The following is a 20,050-nucleotide window of genomic DNA, read 5'->3' on the forward strand; positions in this document are numbered from 1 at the left end:
GTATGTAGCATCTTCAAGCACGTGAATGCCATCAAGAGCTCCAGAATGCATGATTTCCAGACAGACAACATCAAAGATGTTTTAGCGCTGTAATAAAAACACTCTTTCTTGGCATGGATTCCACAATGGCACTTTGACAGGAGAGCTGTGCCATCAATGTTTCTAAAGAGACTGGAAAACAAATCCGTCAGCCTTCCACCAGCTTCACCAGCAATAGTAACCAGTAGTAACTTGTCCGTTGCCATGCAGTACTATTTGCAAATAATGATAATTAAAAATGCTAAGAGTAACAATTTCCTTCTAAAGGTTTAGCTTAAGTACAACAATAACACTGTGAGATCAAGTACACTCTCAGCAAGTTTGCCAAAGATGCCAACCTGTGTGGTACAGTCAACACACTGGAAGTAAGGGATACTGTCCTGAGGGACTGTGACAGGCTGGAGAGATTAGCCCATGGGAACTGCAGGAAGCTCACTCAACAAGGTCAAGTGCAAGGTCCTGCACACAGACCAGGGCAATCCCAAGCACAGTTACAGGCTGGGCAGAGAACAAATTGAGAGCAGCCCTGAGGAGGAGGAGGAGTTGGGGATGCTTGTTCACAAGAACCCCCAACATGAGCCAGCAATGTGCACTCATAGCCCAGAAAGCTAACTGTGTCCTGGGCTAAATCACAAGAGGCATGACCAGCAGGTTGAGAGACAGAATTAAGCTCCTCTACTCTGGTGAGATCCCACCTGGAGTACCATATCCACCTCTGGGGCCTCCAGCCTAAGAAGGATGTGGGCTTGTTGAACTCAGTCCAGAGGAGGCCATGAAGACCATCAGAGGGCTGGAGCACTTCTCCTATGGAGACAGGCTGAGAGAATAGGCCTTGTTCAGCCTGGAGAAGAGAAGGCTCCAGGGAAACCTTAGAGCAGACTTCCAGTACATAAAAGGCCTGTAGACAGGCAGGATATGGTATCTATTATATATGCAAATCCAGAAATTATTGACCTGTCTCACCTACGACTTTGCTCTCATTGTTATTTGATGCGATTCTTCTGGATAGTTAAAACTTTCTAGAACATTGTGGTCTACCAGCACTTAAAGCAGGCCTACAGGGAAGTGGGAGAGGGACTGCTTATGAGGGAGTGTAGCAATAGGACAATGGTGAATGAGTTTAAGCTGGAAGAGGGTAGGTGGAGATTATGTTAGGAAGAAGTTCTTCCCCATGAGGGTGGTGAGGCCCTGACACAGGGTGCTCAGAGAAGCTGTGGCTGCTCCTGGAACCCTGTTGTGGTTCAAGGCCAGGTTGGATGATGCTTTGGGCAACCTGGTCTGGTGGAGGTTGTCTGTGCCCATGGCAGGGGGTTGGAGCCAGATGATATTTACGGTCTCTTCTGACTAAATAAGTAACCTTTTTTCATTTTTCAAAGCAGCTTATGAAGAATACAACCCATGAGACAGTGAGGTAACGTGACTATAGTTCAAGGAGGGTAAACCAGCAAGTGAATTAAGACATCGCTTCTGCTGAGCTCCATGCAAACCTCTAAATTAAAACAGTTAAATGACTCTGCTAAGAAAGCCTAAGTCCCAGAATAACCCAGTATCAAACTCAAGCTATAAGATATCCTGAGAAATGCTTGAGTATATTTTGAAGCTAACAACTATCCTAAAAAGCTTTTGGATACTTTGGAACTGAAGTGCTAACTCTTTTTGGAACTTTGGCACTAAATCACCTTGGGGAACCAGGCATAGATGGTTTGGACACTTCTGTTCAAAATCTCACATTTTTCTTTACCCAAAGACAAGAGATGGAAGAGAAGGCCATGCAGAACAGGCTCCAGAAATTCTGAATTTTGATTACATGGACAAACAATGGTATATAGAGAGACATACACTGGTAATTCCTCACTGCTGAGTTGTTTGCTGATGGAGTTTCAGGTATTTAGTGGCACACTCTGGATTTTTTCTGCACTTTTTGATTAATTGAAAATCTGTAGGGGCTAAAACACCGTTTCCAAACCACGGAAGTACATTTTCTCCCCATTGTTTAATCAAGCAATAAAGCTCACCTCATGTCAATGTTTAAATAGTTTTCTTACTGTAATAAATAGTTTTCTTTGGCAATCATATACATTAATAAAGCAAAGATCTTGATCTTTCAGTGCCTAAGAAAAATACCTGCCAGAATTAGTATAAGGCAAATGGGAAACAGATTTTTCATGCAAGGTCAGGCTACACAAATAAGAACAAAATCAGCTGAATCTATGTTTAGCATTCAACTGCTTGAGAGACTTCTTACTTCTGTGTAGTTTCAGAATTGTGTAAGACATAGCAGTGAGAATCCGCTCTCCTTCAAGTATGTAGATATCCCATATCCTGAGGCTCAATGTAAATGGAGTCTGCAATGACAGAATCAGGCAACACTGAAAACAATCTGCTCCAAGTCACAATTAAAAACAGAAAGAGAACATGGAAAACATACTCACACGATCAAGGAAACATTGGAAAAACCACTTTGTAGTGTAAAAGCTAGTGGACATGTCTTGGGAGTCCTGCAAATAAGTTTTAAAATACAAAAATCAAGTAATGCCCTGGCATTGTCCACAAAAAAAAAGCATTTTCACCTGGAATCCAATGTACCCAATATTCAATATAAATAATTAATTTAACTACATGAAACACACCTACTCCAATCTAACAGATAAAATTTCTGTCTTTTACAGTTTTTCTTCATCATCTTCACACCTTGAAGAAACATGTATTTGGAGATGCATTGGTATAAGGTGTCTTAAAGCTCCGTATTATTCTTGGGACAGAGGTAGCAGAGGATTAAATCCTCCCTCAAGAAAATAAATCAATGTTCTGGAATAACCAAAGATGAGGCACCAGGTGCACTTAGTCTTTTATTCCTCTATAGCAAGGCTACAAATTCACACCAAAAGAATGACAAGGAAGAGCTACGGGTGTCATCTATCTGGACTTCTGCAAGGCCTTTGACACGGTCCCTCACAAAATCCTTCTCTGTAAGTTGGAAAGATAAGGATTCGATGGGTGGACTGTTCAGTGGATGAAGAACTGGCTGGATAGTTGCATCCAGAGGGAGGTTGATGGCTAGATGTCCAGATAGAAAACGGTGACAAGTGGTGTTGCTCCTCAAGAGTCTATACTGGGACCAGTGATGTTTAATATCTTGATACTGACAGTGGGATTGAGTGCACTCTCAGCAAGTTCATTGGGTGGAACGGTTGATGTGCCAGAGGTAGGAGATGCCATCCAGAGGGACCTGGACAGGCTAGAGAAGTGGGCCCAGGTGAACCTCATGAGGTTCAACAAAGTCAAGTACAGGATCCTGCACCTGGGTCAAGACAATTCCTGTTATCCATACAGATTAGATGATGATATGCTGGAAAGCGGCCCTGAGGAAAAGGGCCTGAGAGTACTCATGGATGAGAAGCTGGACATGAGCCACTAATGTGCATCTGCAGCCCTGAAGGCCAACCACATCCTTGGCTGCATCACAAACAGCATGGCCAGCAGATCAAGAGAGGTAATTCTGCCCCTCTGCTCTGCTCTGGTGAAACCTCTCCTGGAGTACTGTATCCAGCTTTGGAGCCCTCAACACAAAAAGGACACGGACCTGTTGGAGTGCCATAAAAATGATCATAGGGATGGTGCACCTCTCCCATGAAGACAGGCTGAGAGAGTTGGGCTTGTTCAGCCTGGAGAAGAGAAAGCTCTGGGGAGACCTTACAGCAGCCTTCCAGTCCCTGCAAGCTGCCAGTAGGAAAGCTGGGGCAGAACTGTTCACGAGGGCATGGAGCAGTAGGACAAGGGACAATAGTTTTAAATTAGAAAAGGGGACATTTAGGTTGGATATTAGGAAAAAAAACTCTTCAATGTAAAGGTGGTAGATCACTAGAACAGGTTGCCCAGACAAAGTGGTGACCCCATCCCTGGAGACATCCAAGGTCAGGCTTGATGGGGCTCTGAGCAACCTGATCCAGTGAAGATGTCCCTGCTTACTGCAGGGGGGTTGGACTAGATGGCCTTTAAAGGTCCCCTCCAACCTTATACGTTCTATTATTCTATTCTGCTTTCTGGGGGGGTGTGGGGGGGTGTTAAAAAAACAAAGACAGTAAATTCTATTCTGTAACACAACAGGCATATATTACATGCAATTCATCATTGCCAAGGTGCTGGTCTGCTCACAAATTGTCTTTTTTCTTTTTCTAAGGAGATACAGTAAATAGGAAATAATATTGTCCTGGGAAGGTAACGTTTGTAAGCAGCTATCACTCTTCGAAGACGCTACAACTGAGATGGAGTTGCAACTACCTTTTACAACTTAAGAGATGGATTCTGGAAGAATCTAAGGAACCTAAAGGTACATAAATCCATGGGACCTGATGAGAAGCATCAGCACATCCTGCGGAAAGTGGCAGATGAAGTAGCTAAGCCACTCTCCATCATAACTGAAAAGCTGCAGCAGTCTTGTGAAGATCCCACTGACCGGAAAAGGGGAAACACAACCCACATTTTTACAAAGGGAAAAAGGGAAAACCTGGGGAACTACAGAGCACTCAGTCTCACCTCCTCTATGCCCAGCAAGATCACAAAGCAGATCCTTCTGGAAACTGTGCTAAGACACTTGGAAATTAAGGAGGTTATCGGTGATAGTGAACATAGCTTCACTAAGGGGAAACTGTACCTTATAAATTGGGTGGCACTCTACAAAAGGGTTACAGCACTGGTGGATAAGGGATGAATGACTGACATTATCTATCTGAACTTGTGCAAAGCATTTGACACTGTCCTGCACAATATCCTTGTTTCCAAATTGGAGAGAAATGGATTTGACCGATGGATTGCTCAGTGGATAAGTGGCTGGATGGTTGTACTCAAGAGGCCAGTGGCTTGATGTTCAAGTGAAAACAGTAATGAGTGACATTTCTCAGTGGTCAGTATCGTGACTGGTGCTGTTTAACATCTGTCAGCAACATGGACAGTGAGATCAAGTGTACCCTCAGCAAGTCTGCTGAGGTTGCCAACCTGTGTGGTGCATTCAACACACTGAAAGGAAGGAATACCATCTAGAGGGACCTTGACAGGCTTGAGAGGTGGACCTGTGTGAATTGTATTAAGCTCAACAAGGTCAAGTGCAAGGTCCTACACATGGGTCAGTGCAATCCCAAGCACAACTACAGGCTGGACAGAGAATGGCCTGAGAGCAGTCGTGGGCAGAAGGACTTTGGGGTGTTGGTGTATAAGAAGCTCAATATGACCCAACAATGTATACTCACAGCCCAGAATGTCATTTGATATTGCAACATCAATACTTACCATATGCTGCTTAAGTTTGGACAAAAATTTTTTCAGTATTTTGTCATGATGTTCTTGAAACCTCAAGAGCTTTGGAAAGCCAGGAATAAAAAAACCTAAGGAAAAAAGTTGAACATGTAACAGGTGTAAGTACTATAAAAGTGACATAAAAAAGGCATTCAGAGCTCTGAGAATGTTATTCTTCCACAGGCAACTGGATCTGAATAGACATTCAGAGCAATATCACAATGTCTGCATACCGACGTGCACATATTCCTGCCTAAATGACTACAGCAAACCATCAATACGTTCCCTCAGTGACTGCGATTAGATTAGTAATGGTGGTTGACTGCAGATCCATCCCATAATCCATAAGTAAAACTTTTAAAAGCAGAAAGACATAAATTAGGATTGTGCCCAGCAAATTCATGATGAAGGGGAAACAGCACGGGCAGCTACTAGAACTGTCTGCACTGAAGAAAAGACCACAAAAAGAGACAGGAGGGATATTCTGCCAAGATAAACATAATTAATGTATATATTATAAATACTGTGAGCTCATACAACTGAACCTAAGAGCATATAAAAAATCTTGAGCTGTTTCAATGATCATACACTGGAAAAGGGAAGCGCTAAGATCCCATTCCAATTGAATTATCATCAGAGTTTTAAAAAAGGCTCAGAGGAAACACGTAACACTAGCCAAAAAAACCCTTAAAATGTAAAGGAAAGCTAGCACGGCTACACAGCAGGAAAAGAGATCATTCAAAGAAGATCTTTCAAAAAGCTGAAGCCATGTTCAGATCAGAAAAACAGAAATGATCAAAACCTGGCAGTATAAACATGAGAAAAAGCAAGCCTCCCCCAAACAAGCGAAAGACATTAAAAAAATACTAATAGACCTATTTTCAAACATCTTGGAGGTAGAAAGCCTGACAAAGAACTCGTAGGTTCAACAATCTATGAAGATTTTTAGAAGTGCTCAGAGAGGGTAAAGCCAACTCTAAAACCAAAATCTTATGCTAGAAATTAGTCTGGCTGTGTACCTGAGACACATGGGTTGCACCCAAAAAGCATTTCAGGTTTCCGTATCACAGGTAGAGGAGAAAAAAAGATGAGAAACCTTGTCTATAAGGAGAAATTTTAAACCATTCTAGTTCTGTCAATGTGATTCTAATTTAATTACTCAGCCCACCCCCATAATTTCATAGAGATGCTCAGTTCAGAGAGCCACCTGATGGTCAGTGGCACCAAGTGTAATTATAAAAAAAAAAAAAAAATCTTTCCTTCAAGAGTATCAGCAATTTAGAGCTGAAATTATTTAGGCTTTAAAGTACTGACAAACAGTAGTTTCCCCAAAGAACACAGAAAAAGTGCAGTTATATGATATCTGATAAGTTTTAAAGTTTCCCTTCCAGAATCTACACCAATATTTACCATAATGATGCACTGTGGCATAAACTCGTTTAGAATACACACATTTAATGAATCATAGACATCCCAGCTTGGAAGGGACTTCTAGAGATCATCTGGTCTGACCTGCTGAAAGCAGGGCCTTAGATTCAGTTGGCAACGTGATAAATGACAAATTTGTAACATCTGATTTATAATTAAGGTCTTGTTAGTATGAACCTCTGGCCATCATGGTTTGTATGCACTGTAGAGGAACTCATTAAGCTTTGGGCTCCTCAAAATTAAAGAGCATAACACTGACAAAGCACTAAGACATAAAATCTGGAGAAAGTTTCCAAATCCTGTTTAACAGTCTACAGCACCTTAAAAAGACAACTACACCTATGTGAAGCTTCCATGTATCAAAACCAGATCAATTAATTTCATATATAAATGGATTGAGACTTAAACCCCCCAAAACCCCAACATTTTCTGTGACCTTTGAGGAGCTCAGCATTCTATACAGCTGTATTTGCACAGTTGTAGTTGCACAGCTTTTGATCATTATTAACTCTATAGATTTTTTTTGTAAGATGATTTTAGTCTGTGATATCACTGTGTAAAACTCCAAACAAGTCTTTAACTCTTGAGGAATTCAAAATTTCACTTAGGACATTGTCAGAAAGCACTTGGGTTTTTCTTTTTGTTTGTTTGGGTTTTTTTGTTGTTGTTGTTTTTAAAAAGGTGATAGCTTTGCAGAGGTATAAACAGAAAAACAGCCAACTAGCACTTGGTGTTGAGGGAGAAGACACGAAAAAACTTAGAAGCCAAGTGAAGAAGCTGTTACAGTATGAGGAAACCTTAAGCAAAGAAAAGGAGACAGGGCCTGTTGGAAAACTCCCTGAAAAGCCTAAGTTGCAGATAATATTTACTTTTTCAGGCCTCCAAGAACTACAGCTTTTCTGAATCACCATGTCAGTAGCATCTGCACTACAGGATGTTGGAATTCCTGGAGTAGTTCCGTACCAACAGGCATGGAATATGCATAGATCACATTAAATTGGACGTGGAAAGAGAAATCTACCAGTAACATAAAAGTAACTAGAGTGAGAGAAGGAAGCGCTGTGCCAGGCAGTGATAAAACAAAGAAACTTGAAGTTACTGCCTAGATTAACTTTGACAGTTTTTCTTCTGTGGATCCCTGTCCTGCCAAATGAAAGCACAGCCACAATGTTGTTTAACAAATTCTGTATTAGGTTTCCACTAGTATTTTATTCCCTACCTAGATATCCACACAATTAGCTTTCAACTGGTTACAATCCCTGAGAGATTAAGAGGAAAGCAAACCTCTGGTTTCCATTAAGAACTATTTAAAAGGTATCACATACAAAACCATGACCTAGCACTACCTGCAAGCTTCAGTCACGTCCAATGCCCCCAGTATAAAGCGCATGTTATGCCATATTTTGACTATACAGAGAGAACAGCATAGTTGAATTTACAAATAATTTACAATTAAAACAGGGCAGGTTAAAATCTAGTATGTACTAAGCAACACAAAACTCCATACCATGCATAGCATGCTTTGGACCAGAGAGAAGTTTCACCAAGGCCCAGAAGGCATCTTCTTCATTCATGTACATGAGGAGTAAAGCTGTAATCTGGCTCATTCCCTGACAGTATCCAACTTCCTGAAAAAACAGACAGGGAAAATATTAAAATGCTGAAAATGAACGCCTCATAACCACGAGCTGCTAGCTTTTCCTTGAGCTTGTGAAGGAAAATGGATGCTTGTCCTGATGGCATAAGTTCCCTAATTATGACACCATCCAACACAATATTTAAACTTTTCAAATATTGACAAACAGAAGGGATAATGTACAACCCTCCAACTGAAATATAAACTTGAAGTCTTGATTGTTCATTAGAGATCTACTGATGCACAAAATCCTTGGTGGTACTAATCATTTCAAGTAACTATATAATCTTATTCTCCAAATACATGTGTTGTCCATTTATTAATGATTTGGGGTTTCTTTTGGGACAGGGTGAGGAGGGGGTGCCTTGCTTTGCTTTGTTTTACAGTCATGGCACTACCTGATAAAACACAGGGCTTTCCAAAGGTGATCTAAAACTACAAACCTGCTGAAGCAGAGCAGCCCACAGCAAGCAGTTGTAATAAACCCAAAGACAAAAAAAACCATAAAACAACTATTGTTCCAAAACTGAACTCGAGTATTTCCTTTGCCATTAATTTTGAATTTTATGTCAGGAACCAACTGTCACTATCATTTAGTTGCTCAGATAACCCCACTGATAAAGAATTTGTAAGGACAATGACTTCATTGTTGAGCAAGTTTGTTGTTTTTTTTTTTTAAAAAAAGCAATAAAACCAACACATAAGTTCTGTTACACATTAGGAGGAAAAATGCACCAAACCTCAAAATAAAAACCTCACTGCATTATTCCCATTATTACACTTTAACAGTCGATTTTAAACAATATTTTTCATGCAACTTGAAAATACTAGTCCAATCTTCTCTAGAAGGTAAGTAAAGTCCTTCTGGAGGTTTAGTTCTCAGTGCATCAAGGCTGCTCACAAAGAAAAGCATAAGACAACATAACAAGTGAAAGACAACAAATTCCAGTAGTGCAAGTTCTTCCAACAATTGCAAGGAGACAGGAACAGGACAGAACAGTTACATTTCCTGGAACTTTGAAAAATTAAACAAAATGGTATTTCATTAGAGTAGCTGCCCATTTTCTTAACTCCATGTATTTTTACACTGAATTCTAAGGAGTTGATGATGGATATAAAGTGAAAGGTGTACAAGATGGGATGATGCGACACTGCATTAAAACCGCAGTTAAATGTGAGTATATCATCTCAGTTTTCTATTTTTAGCATGCAGCTATATCCCATTACAAAAAGCACAGATTTCTAACCCTTATGATACAGTCTAGAAGCCCCACTTGAAGAAAACCCCACTCAGAAGCAAACTTAGCAGCAGAATGTACTTAAACATATATACAGAAGCATACCTTAAAGAGGGCTTATATAAAGAAAATTCAACATTTAAAACCATCTTCTGTTTATTAGAACCCTCCAGGTTATGAAATTGCCTGTTGACTCCAACGTGCATCTTTCTGCAGTGTGTTTTCCCCTCTCATCATTCAAATTATTTTAATTGAATTATATAATATATGGGAGAGGGGAATATAAGTAGTATAAAACTTCAGGACAGCACAAATTCATTATCCGTATTAGACATAATACTTAGTTTCATCCAAACTGTATGCACAGTTCAATCTGCCCAATAAGACACTTATAATTAAGGTGCTCTACTTTAGTTTCACCTTAAAACTTGTCAACAAGTAATTTGTTTCTATGTAATTCCAAAGGTTTTTGAAACATTTGTGGCTGTTTTTTTTAAATAGAGAAAGAAGATAAGAGAATTGCAAGTTACTGTCTGACAGTATGTTCAGAGAAACCATACCAAAGTGTGAAAGTACACAACTTACCGTATTATATATGGAATATGCAGCTAAAACATGGAACAAAGATTGCTGCCTGCAGAAATAAGAGTAGAAAAGGAAAATATTATATTATCATCTTTGTAAAAACAGAAAAACATAAAACTAGTGAAGTTCGTTCTGGAAACCGCTTTCCCTGGTTTAATTTGTCTAGCACTAAGGAACTGGGCAAACCCCACTTTACAATGACAGGAGCTTCTGATTTCAAACAACATTGTATTTAGCACTTGCCTGATGTTTTACATGTTGAAAGGTTTCAAAACACACCTGTAATGCACTGAGAAGGCAATGGTGTCAGATCATCATTTTTACAGATATATAAAGTAATACTGAATGGGCTACATTTCAAACACTGATTTATTCTGAATGCCAAATTTTAAACACCCCAGACCTGCCTTCTGTGCTTGCAGAACACCAACAGCTGTTACTAATATCAGGGGTGTAGAACAATCAAAATAAACAAAGCAGATACAAAGGTGTCTTAATCTTGGCACCCAAATTAAAGGCTGCTTTAGTGACTGCTACTGCCAAACCAAAGGAAAATAATACAGACTCTGACTGGGCATCCTATGCTCAGTCCTCCAGAGTGTACTCATCTCTGTGTACTTCTGAGTTTGAATTACAAAGAGCTTTGGCTCCTTCACCTTCTGTAAAAACTAACTTGTGAATGTAAAATGACAAGAAAAAAACCCCACGCATGCACCCCAAAAAACCAACAAAAGCAAACAAACCAACCAACCCCCCCAAAAACCAGCCAACCAAACTCAAACCAAAACTTTGCTCTTCACCAATTGAGATACCAAAGTCACAGTGGAGACCTCTCAGATCGAATTTTTAAACTCACACCTACTTTTTTGAGATTTGTTGGGGAGACAATTAAGAAACCTGAATGCCCACTTTCATCTATAACTAAACATGCTAAAATTTAGCAGCTGAGTTTTACACACTGTCCTTTTTCTCTGCAGTGAAATCCCCTCTGCCTGTCACTAATCAAATGTCTAGAAACAGGTATCAACAGGATAAAAAAAAAGCAGAAGTAAAAAGTATTTTCTATGGGGAAAAGGATGCATACTTGGGTAATTTTACCAAAAGATCTAGATTACAGCATTTTTGTTTGACCTCTTGCAGAACTGCCATTTTTCAGGAACCAAAGTAAAGCACAAAGTGAAGTACTAGATGTTAAGCTGGAGTCTTATTTTACAGGGACAAACTAAGAAGTCCCAAATGTGTGCAGGAACCTTCTGTATCTACAGTTAATCATACAAACAGAAGAATACAAGAGCACAATCTCATTCACAGTAAGATACATAAAACAATGGTAATTTTAGTACTATTTACACTAGATGATACCACTAAAGACCTGTAAAAGAATCAACCTGCAAAGACACACAGTCTACTTAAAAGTCAAACAAGCTATTGATTTACCCAAGGGACTTTATTTCATTGCCATGTGAAATGATTTCTGAATTTTTCATCGAGGCATCACTTGGAAATGCATAATATATGTACAGTAATTCCAAGATCTATTCCAAGTGTGAAATTGCTTTATGCAGCCAAAGGCTTTCCTGTGGACTCTGAGGGCATGCTTACAACACAGCTATGGGGACAGGAGCTGGCTCTGCTCACGTTAACCCCAGACTGACGGGGTAGCAAGCTTCTGCTAACACTTAAAATGTGTCCATAAAAGCAACACAGACACACAGCCATTTCTCCAAGGGACTGTGTCAGTACAACTGAGCAGTGAGACATCTCCGTTCAAGCACAGATAGTGCCACACAAATGTATCTGAACTACAGCGACTGCACAGAATAGCTCTGCTTGGGAATTTCGGCTTTGTCCTCCATCCTGTGTTGCAGCCATCAGAGAAATCCCCATATAGAATTTGTCCAAAAACCAGCTAGAATATTAATGTAAGAAAATGGTTGTTTTATTATCACATTAAAGTCTACGGCTCTTTGAATATTGCTTTTTGAAAAAAGCAGACTACCATAGAACCTGCCCTGGAAAGAAAAGCTGATTAAGAACTGAACTAATATAGTCACAGAAGGGAAAAAAATACCCTCTTCATCTCAGCAGGGTGCTGATGCTGCAAGCTAGCAACAATGCTGACGTTTGTATCGCCACTTACTTCACTATTAAGCGTTTTTAAGGATGACAGCCGAGTAATATTCCTCATCCAATGACAGTATACAAAGTCACCACATTCTGAAGAAATCCAAAAGCATTAAGGCGTATGTTCATAAATAATTAAATGTTCACATATAAAATACTGCTTTATTTGGCTCTGAATTAGATACTAGCAGAAGAAGAGTTTAAAATCCAAAGGAAGGCTAAAATTGCTGGGAAGATGAAGTTCTTAGACACGGAAAAAGTTATTTTGTTCCTGAAAATACACAGTTAAATAAAATAATTGGGTAATACATTCAATGAATTTATTAGCTTGACTTTCCATGCCTTTGTATTTATAAGAACTGAGACTGCTTTTATTAAATATGAAACAAGATGAGCACAGTTTAGAAATGGTTTTCTTTGGAATGCTCCTGACCACGCTGCAGTGAGGGAAAATAATCGGTCAGTCGTGACTGTTTGGTTCTGGAGCAGTAGTGGTAATTACATCACTGCACATACCCAACTCTGCTTTAAAAGCCCTGAGCTTATATAGGTCAAAGAGGCTCGAGGCAGATCACAAGCCAGTTTTAAGACAAACAAAACCAAACCTTTTAATTTACTTACTTAACACCATATCTGTCTCGAAACATGATATGATCTCTGTACGTTCGATTTACATCAAGATCAATTTGCCTAATATCTGGTGAAGACCCTCGTGCTTGACACTTCAATTTCTGGGAAAAGAGTAAAGAACAGAAATTAAGTTTAGCATCATGAACTCTAAAAGAGTAGAAACCTGCATGTCTGTACACCTCTATCAAAATATTTGTAATTTTAAAAACCTTTCTACGATGTATCAACTCACAAGATAACAATTTTAGCTTCCAAAATATGCCTATACATATATAAATCCTACAGAGTCAGACACATTCACACAGTATAGATGCCTAAAGACGTTTTTGTGACACACCATCCATTACCCATATTGAAGGCTGGGAATTCAAGAAATTCAAATTTCTAATTGCCATTTCTCAGGTAGGCACTTCACTGGGCAAAGACAGAGAGGGAATCTGACTGCTCAGGAACAGGAATTTAAGATGCAAGTGCTCCAGACCGGACTTTTAGTAACTGATTTAGCGTGGTTTTCATACTTTTCCTGCCTTTTTCTCAAAACAGAAATAATAGCTGCATAGCTGCTAGATTATCTAATGTCCTAATGGACATTTCTATAGTCATTTCCTCTGCCTTTCTGTTCTAATCTAATTTAGTTGTAGAATGCCTTTACTTTAGCACTTATTTTAACATTTTGTAATTAAATTGAATACTTAAGAAGACTGCACAGGTTACATTGCAACCTTATTTTTCACACTTAAAATAATTGTTTCTTGAGATCCAACCATTCTCCCTTCTGTCCCTAAAAGTTGAGTCTCCAAGATAATTCTAACTGAATTCAACATTGTATTTTCAAAACATTACATCTGAGCAGGCATTATCAGATAATGCCACAGACAAATCAAAAGGCAGGCAGAATAAGAAAAACAAAGGGATCAAACAGGGAACAACATCATCCAGGCACATCAGGAATTACTGTACTCCACTGAACCAATCAGTAGCAGCTATTAACCAGCACAACACTAACCACAATCTTGGCTTCCTGCATCTTTCAAGTATAATTTAAAGTACTTAAATCCAGAATGATTTGTCCTCCAGGCAGAAAAGCAGCATGGAGACAATTAAGGTGGCATGAGGACCCAGAGCCTATGCTGGAATATAGGAAAAGCAGCACCCTGAGTCCTGGTCATCATGGGAGCCTCTAGTGTGAGTTAAAAGAAAGGGTACGTAGAGTTTGAGAAATGGGCAGAAGATTATGAACTGGTGATTGCCCTGTACAGAGAATGGAAAGCAGCTCTTTGGCCTACAGCAAGTACGTGTATTTTCTTCTATTTTTTCTTCTGTGAGATTTGTAAGTGCTACTTGTAATGAGGAGTGTTAGTATCACTTCAGGAAATGAGAAAAATGGAGAAAGTAAAACAAGCTTATCACAAATAAACAACCTAGGATAATGATGGAAGAAACTCTTTCTGCTTCTATAGCTGAACTACAAACACTTGTCTTGCACTGAGCACTAGATGGCATTAATCATTTCTGAAGATAAATTCAGCTATTGTTAAATGCTTCTGGCGTTACTCAGGATTCTTTCCCATAACCATTATTCAGCATGAACTCTGTTTTATCCCTTTCGGATCTGTCACTACTCTTACTTACAAAGTTTAACAAAATATAACAGTCAGAAAGAGCAGCTTGTGAGACTAAAGAGAGATAAATAATTTAAGAGGAAGATCACAGACACCGAAATTTAGATAACATCAATGCCAACATCGATCTTCTTTCATGACCTTACAAGATTCCTTGTCTACTCAGACCCAAAGTCTCAGCTCCAAAAAAGCACTATTAGAAAATGCCAAAATCAAATATGCAATACATTTCCTTGACGCTCTGGACGTGGTGTTTTTAAAAGGTGGAGAAATTCAAACACTCTACAATGCTTAACTGCCTTTCTGCTAGCTGAAATCTCCTTATAATCCTTTAGCAGAGAGACAGAGAGGAAAAGATAGAATTTTGAAGGATTCACTCCCCCTTCTACCTGACTTGCTAGCCCACACACAAGCTTTACTCTTTATTCTTTGGACTGAAGCTTAGCTCTGATGGCCATCAGCTGTATTCACACAAAAGGTAGAGTTAGTAGGGAAAAAATTTAGAGAACCGTAGCCACAATAACGCAGAGGTTGATTTAACTGCGCTCAGGGGGCTGGGGAAGTAACGCCGAGCTAGTTTGTTTATATTCTAAGCAGGATATTACCTCAAGTAGTCAATTTATATCTGTAGAGTTTTTTTGGAGTTCACATCGTGTCATCACTTGCACCTCTGAGAACACAATCAGGTAACCAGACAGTGCTTTCTAAGGGCTGTTTAAGCCTCAGCTGGGGATGAGATGACAGTTGTTCTGGCTGTTACAAGATGAAGGCACCAACCTCCATCCCCCTCCAGAATACTGGAACACCTCTTACTCAACTAACAAGGTGCCTCCTTAATAGGCATTTCTCAAAGAGCTGTAGTTTCAGAAGTGTCTCCCTTCTTATTGAGACCAGGTTTTTTCTTTGTTTGTTTTGCTTTGCTTTTGCAAGTGTTTGAGGATGGGAAAATAAATGGAAAGATCACATTAATTACATGAATTACAGAACCAAAAATAAGCTGGAGAAGTACTTTTCAATACATAGCTTTTTCCTAGCTAAAACAAGCAGTAGAGTTCAATGCAATTTCTAATCCTTTTTTTTTAAGCACCATGTAACAAGAAAAGCTTCATAAAGTTGTGGGTTTTTTGAAATTAATGTGAAAATGGAAGTGCTACAAACTCACATTATAAAAGTCTTTCATTTCTTCTTTCATTTTAGGGACATCGAGTAGTAAAGACCAGACTTGCCCTCTGAACTGCAGTGGGATTCCTTTATAAATTCTCCTGTGAAACTGTAAAAAGAAAAGAAAATACAGCATAATGTATGATGTTCTGAACAAAAGGAACAGTGACACACAACACGTTACAGAGCAAAAAGCAATGGTATCAATTGTTCTAGCAAAGGGATGGTCTGCCTGGGACAGAGCTCCAGTGTCTTTTAAGGGACTGAAAGTGTCCAGTGAGGCCATTGGGGACCTCTGGTGTAGGAACCAGCAGAGGCACAGGGAACAAAATGGACACACAGGCTAAAACATCCCTCGAAAGGTGATGCTTATAACCTAGGACTTTAATATACATATGAAATTTGTATCACCTCTGCTAGGTAGCATTTGTTTGTCAAATATTGGAAAGGCTACTCCAAATTTTGTAATATAGACCCAAAAAAATCAGATTCTTAGCAACACGGTATTATAGGACAGGCCAGAAATAACTGATTATAATTCCAAAATATAAATGGCCACAGTGAAGGGCAATCAGCAATATCACACAGCTTTAAAGGTTACCAGTAAAAAATCCCAAAAGGCAAAGCTGATTTTTGAATTCTTGTGAAACTGCAACTACGTGCTGAAAGGTGCACACTGAGCCACGAGGTGAGATCACCAAAACAACCACGATGTGCCATACTAAAGCTAACACATTTTTAATCTAATAATATTAAACATTTGCACAAAAGCATAGTTTGTAGAACCACAGAATCTCCTGAGTTGGAATGGACACATAAGGACCATGGAGTCCAACTCCCAGCTCCACACAGGGCCAGCCCAGTCAGAGCATGGGGCTAAGGGCATCATCCAGATGCTTCTTGACCTCAGCCCAGCTAGGTGCTGTGACCTCTTCCCAGGGGAGCCTGTGCCAGTGCCTGACCCCCCTCTCAGTAAAGAGCCTTTTCCTGACATCCAACCTAGATCTCCCCTGGCACAACTTCATGCTGTTCCCTTGGGTTCTATCCCTCATCACCAAAGAGAGGAGATCGGACCCTGACCCTTTGCTCCCCCTTTTCAGGAAGCCACAGACAGTGATGAGGTCTCCCCTCAGCCTCCTCTTCTCCAGGGACCCCAGGGACTTCAGCCTCTCCTCCTAAGATTTCCCCTCCAGACTCTTCCCCATCCTCGCTGACCTCCTCTGGACACTCTCCAGACACAATTTTGTGTCCCTCTTGTACTGTTGTGCCCAAAACTGCACACAGGACTCGAGGTGAGGCCACACCAGTGCAGTGCAAACTGGGACAATCGCCTCCCTGGACCAGCTGGCCATGCCATGCACGATGCGCCAGCTTAAAATACTGATCAGTCTCTCCTTGGACGTGGCACTGCTCTTGTGCTCTCACTCAGTGCTTATACTGGGCTTTTGAAAAAAATCAGAGGCACTGACAACTGTCGACCTGTACCTCTTTCTGCTGCAGCATTTAGGAGATATGATGGATTAGTGGTCAAAATTCCTGGCTTTATGCAGCCAGGAGAGACTCAACGTAAGCAAAGCCTCAGAGCAAGTAATTCCTACAAAAAAAGTTACCATCTTTCAGAAGACAAGCCTAAAAAAAGGAAAACCAGAGAACTCTTAACGAAGAAAATGAAACTTTCCAAAGTTCTGTTTCTACCATTAATGATGGCACAAGAAGACAACTGGATTTAAAGGCGAACAAAAGACACATGATCCCACCACAAACAATTTATTCTTTGCATTTAACCTACATAGAATTCTAGGCCTTATAAATGGACAAAATTACCACTTCCTTGAAACATTTTTAGAAGTTATGTTTGTAAGCTAGGAAATATTTTAAAAGATATATGCCTCAGAGTCAGGATCCTTTTTTTCTTTTTCATAAATCTCATGTCTCCAATTTTGGAAGACTAATGAATCCCTCACTGCAGAATGTTTGCAAACCTCCTGCTGTTCGGGATATATCAGATCTTTGAAAATGTTTTTAATGCCAGCAAAGATTCGCGCCTGGATTCTAGAATGCATTAACTCTTATGCAAGTAAGGTTATGACTTTGTTCCCTGTCCCCTTTTCAAAGGAAAATTTTAAAATTATACAAGATGCAGCAGCAATCCTGGAAGCTGTCCACAAACAAAATGCTGTGCTTTTTAATGAAAACTTTGCTGCTTTATTATTATTAAAAATCATTGAATCTCTAGGTTGGAAAAGACCTTTAAGATCATTGAATCCAACCATTCCTGTCCTATGCTAAACCACAGCTCTTAAGTACCTCATCTAACCATCTTCTAAAGACATCCAGGGATGGTGACTCAACCCCTGGGCAGCCTGTTCCACATCCTGACAACCCTTTTGGTGAAGAACTTTTTCCTAACATCTAATCTGTACCTGCCCTGGTGCAGCTTGAGGCCATTTCCCCTTGTCCTATCACCTGTCACCTGGCTGAAGAGACCATTACTCACCTCTCTACACCCTTCTTTCAGGTAATTGTAAGCCGTGACAAGGTCAGCGTCCTCTTCTCCAGGCTAAACATCCCCAGCTCCCTCAGCTGCTCTTCATAAGATCTGCCCTCCAGCCCCTTCATCAGCTTCTTTGCCCTTCTCTGATCACACTCCAGGGCCTTGATGCCCTTGTTGTAGTGAGGAGCCCATAACTGGACACAGTACTTGAGATGCGGCCTCACCAATGCTGAGTACAGGGGCACAATCACCTCCCCAGACCTACTGGCCACATTATTTCTGATACAAAGAATGTTAAAGCAGCAACACTTCTAGTGTGAGCACAGCTGAGTCAGTGCAGTTCCTTCTGGAAGCATAAAGAACACCACACAGTGCTCCAAAGCACCCTTCTCTACAGATGTACATCCAGCCTTCAACTCACACAGAGAATTTCAGTGCACATCAACCCAGACACAAGGATAACCGCTTGCCAGAGAGAGGATAATTCAGTCTTTTGAAAGCCAAGCAGTGGAGTCATCCTGAGAAGAGATTAGCCTGTCTACTGGAAAGGAGGAAAGAAGAATGAGCCAAATTTGTGAAATATTTTCTGGGATCCCTGGAAGAAAAAAAAAAGGGAGGGGGAAGGAGTAAGTGTAGTGTTCTGTCCCCCCAGTGACACAAACCTGTGTACCTCAGCCCCATGGCACAGCAACATCCTTGCTTACAAACGTTTTTGCCAGCTAGTTATAGTTTTTTAACTTATTTTCAGATGTCTCCAACAGCCATAGCGTTATTAATGAAGAGAATCAATTAAGGAATAAATTCAAGACTACTGTTTTTCTATATTAATATTGTGGGGGAAGGTGGGGTGGACAGCAAAGGGCAGAAACAAGTCTTTGTAATAACAGCTTCTCACTGAAATAGAATTAGAGCAAATTCAAAGTGTTTAACACTGTTTTGGTGTTATTTCAGGAGCTAAACCGAAGAACAACCTGTTTCAGAGGAGTCTGTGGCATTTACAGTTTTCCAATCTTCTGCACTCTCAGACTGAAACAACCAAGCAGCAGAAGAGCCCTTGAGGTTATAAGGAAAAACCGATATAAGAATTGTAGAACTGCTTTTAAAAGAAAAGTCTGAAAAATGAGTTGGCAAACTCATATAACTTAAAAGCCTGGAAAGGACAGAAAAAAACAGCAGTTTCTTCAGCCCACTGCAGTTATGCCAACACAAAAAAAAAAAAAAAGAAGGAAAGCAAATATTTTCAGTAGCTATGATCAGAATTATTGCACTGTGTGACAGAATAAGCCCAAATAACATTTAGACATTCTTGCAAACCATTTTAGATGTGTATCCAGCTGACTCTGCTGTTTAAACTATTCATTTATTTAGGCAGAAAAAATAACCCCTCCTAGTTAATCCCAAGTCATTACAAGATCCTGCCTACAGACTCAGCAAAACATGAGAAGATGTTCTTGCACATCTGCCCAGTATATGAGACAGAATTGTAACTCAAGAACAGAACCTTTCATGGTTCCAAATACAATAACGTGGCAACAAGTCTGAATAGGTTTATATACAATGGAACACTGAGAGGAGTGGCTGATAGGCCTGAGGGTTGTGTTGCCACCCTGAAGAACCTCAACAGGATGGAGAATTGGCTGATGGGAACCTCATGGAGTTCAACAAGGAGAAGTTCAAAGTCCTGCTACTGGGGAGGAACAGCCCCAGGCAGCAGTGCATGCTGGGGACAAGCCAGCTGGAAAGCAGCTGGTGGACACCAAGTTGAACATGAGCCAGCACTGCCCCTGTGGCAAAGGGAACT

At 40.2% G+C, this 20,050-nt stretch overlaps 1 protein-coding gene across 2 annotated transcripts in view; it reads right to left on the bottom strand.

The window, feature by feature from the left end:
* USP6NL (USP6 N-terminal like) overlaps nt 1–20,050 on the bottom strand; it is a gene marked incomplete at both ends in the record, with an annotated part of 98,059 nt that overhangs the window by 12,572 nt on the left and 65,437 nt on the right. For both annotated transcript variants that reach the window (XM_084268511.1, XM_084268512.1), the window contains 7 exons: nt 2,285–2,384; nt 2,472–2,537; nt 5,326–5,420; nt 8,267–8,387; nt 10,219–10,267; nt 12,964–13,073; nt 15,757–15,864. In XM_084268511.1, coding sequence (XP_084124637.1) covers nt 2,285–2,384; nt 2,472–2,537; nt 5,326–5,420; nt 8,267–8,387; nt 10,219–10,267; nt 12,964–13,073; nt 15,757–15,864 — 649 coding nt within the window. The remainder of the gene's footprint in view (nt 1–2,284; nt 2,385–2,471; nt 2,538–5,325; nt 5,421–8,266; nt 8,388–10,218; nt 10,268–12,963; nt 13,074–15,756; nt 15,865–20,050) is intronic.

This window comes from Gallinula chloropus (genome assembly GCF_964237585.1).
Source record: "Gallinula chloropus genome assembly, chromosome: 1".
Taxonomy (NCBI): Eukaryota; Metazoa; Chordata; class Aves; order Gruiformes; family Rallidae; genus Gallinula; species Gallinula chloropus.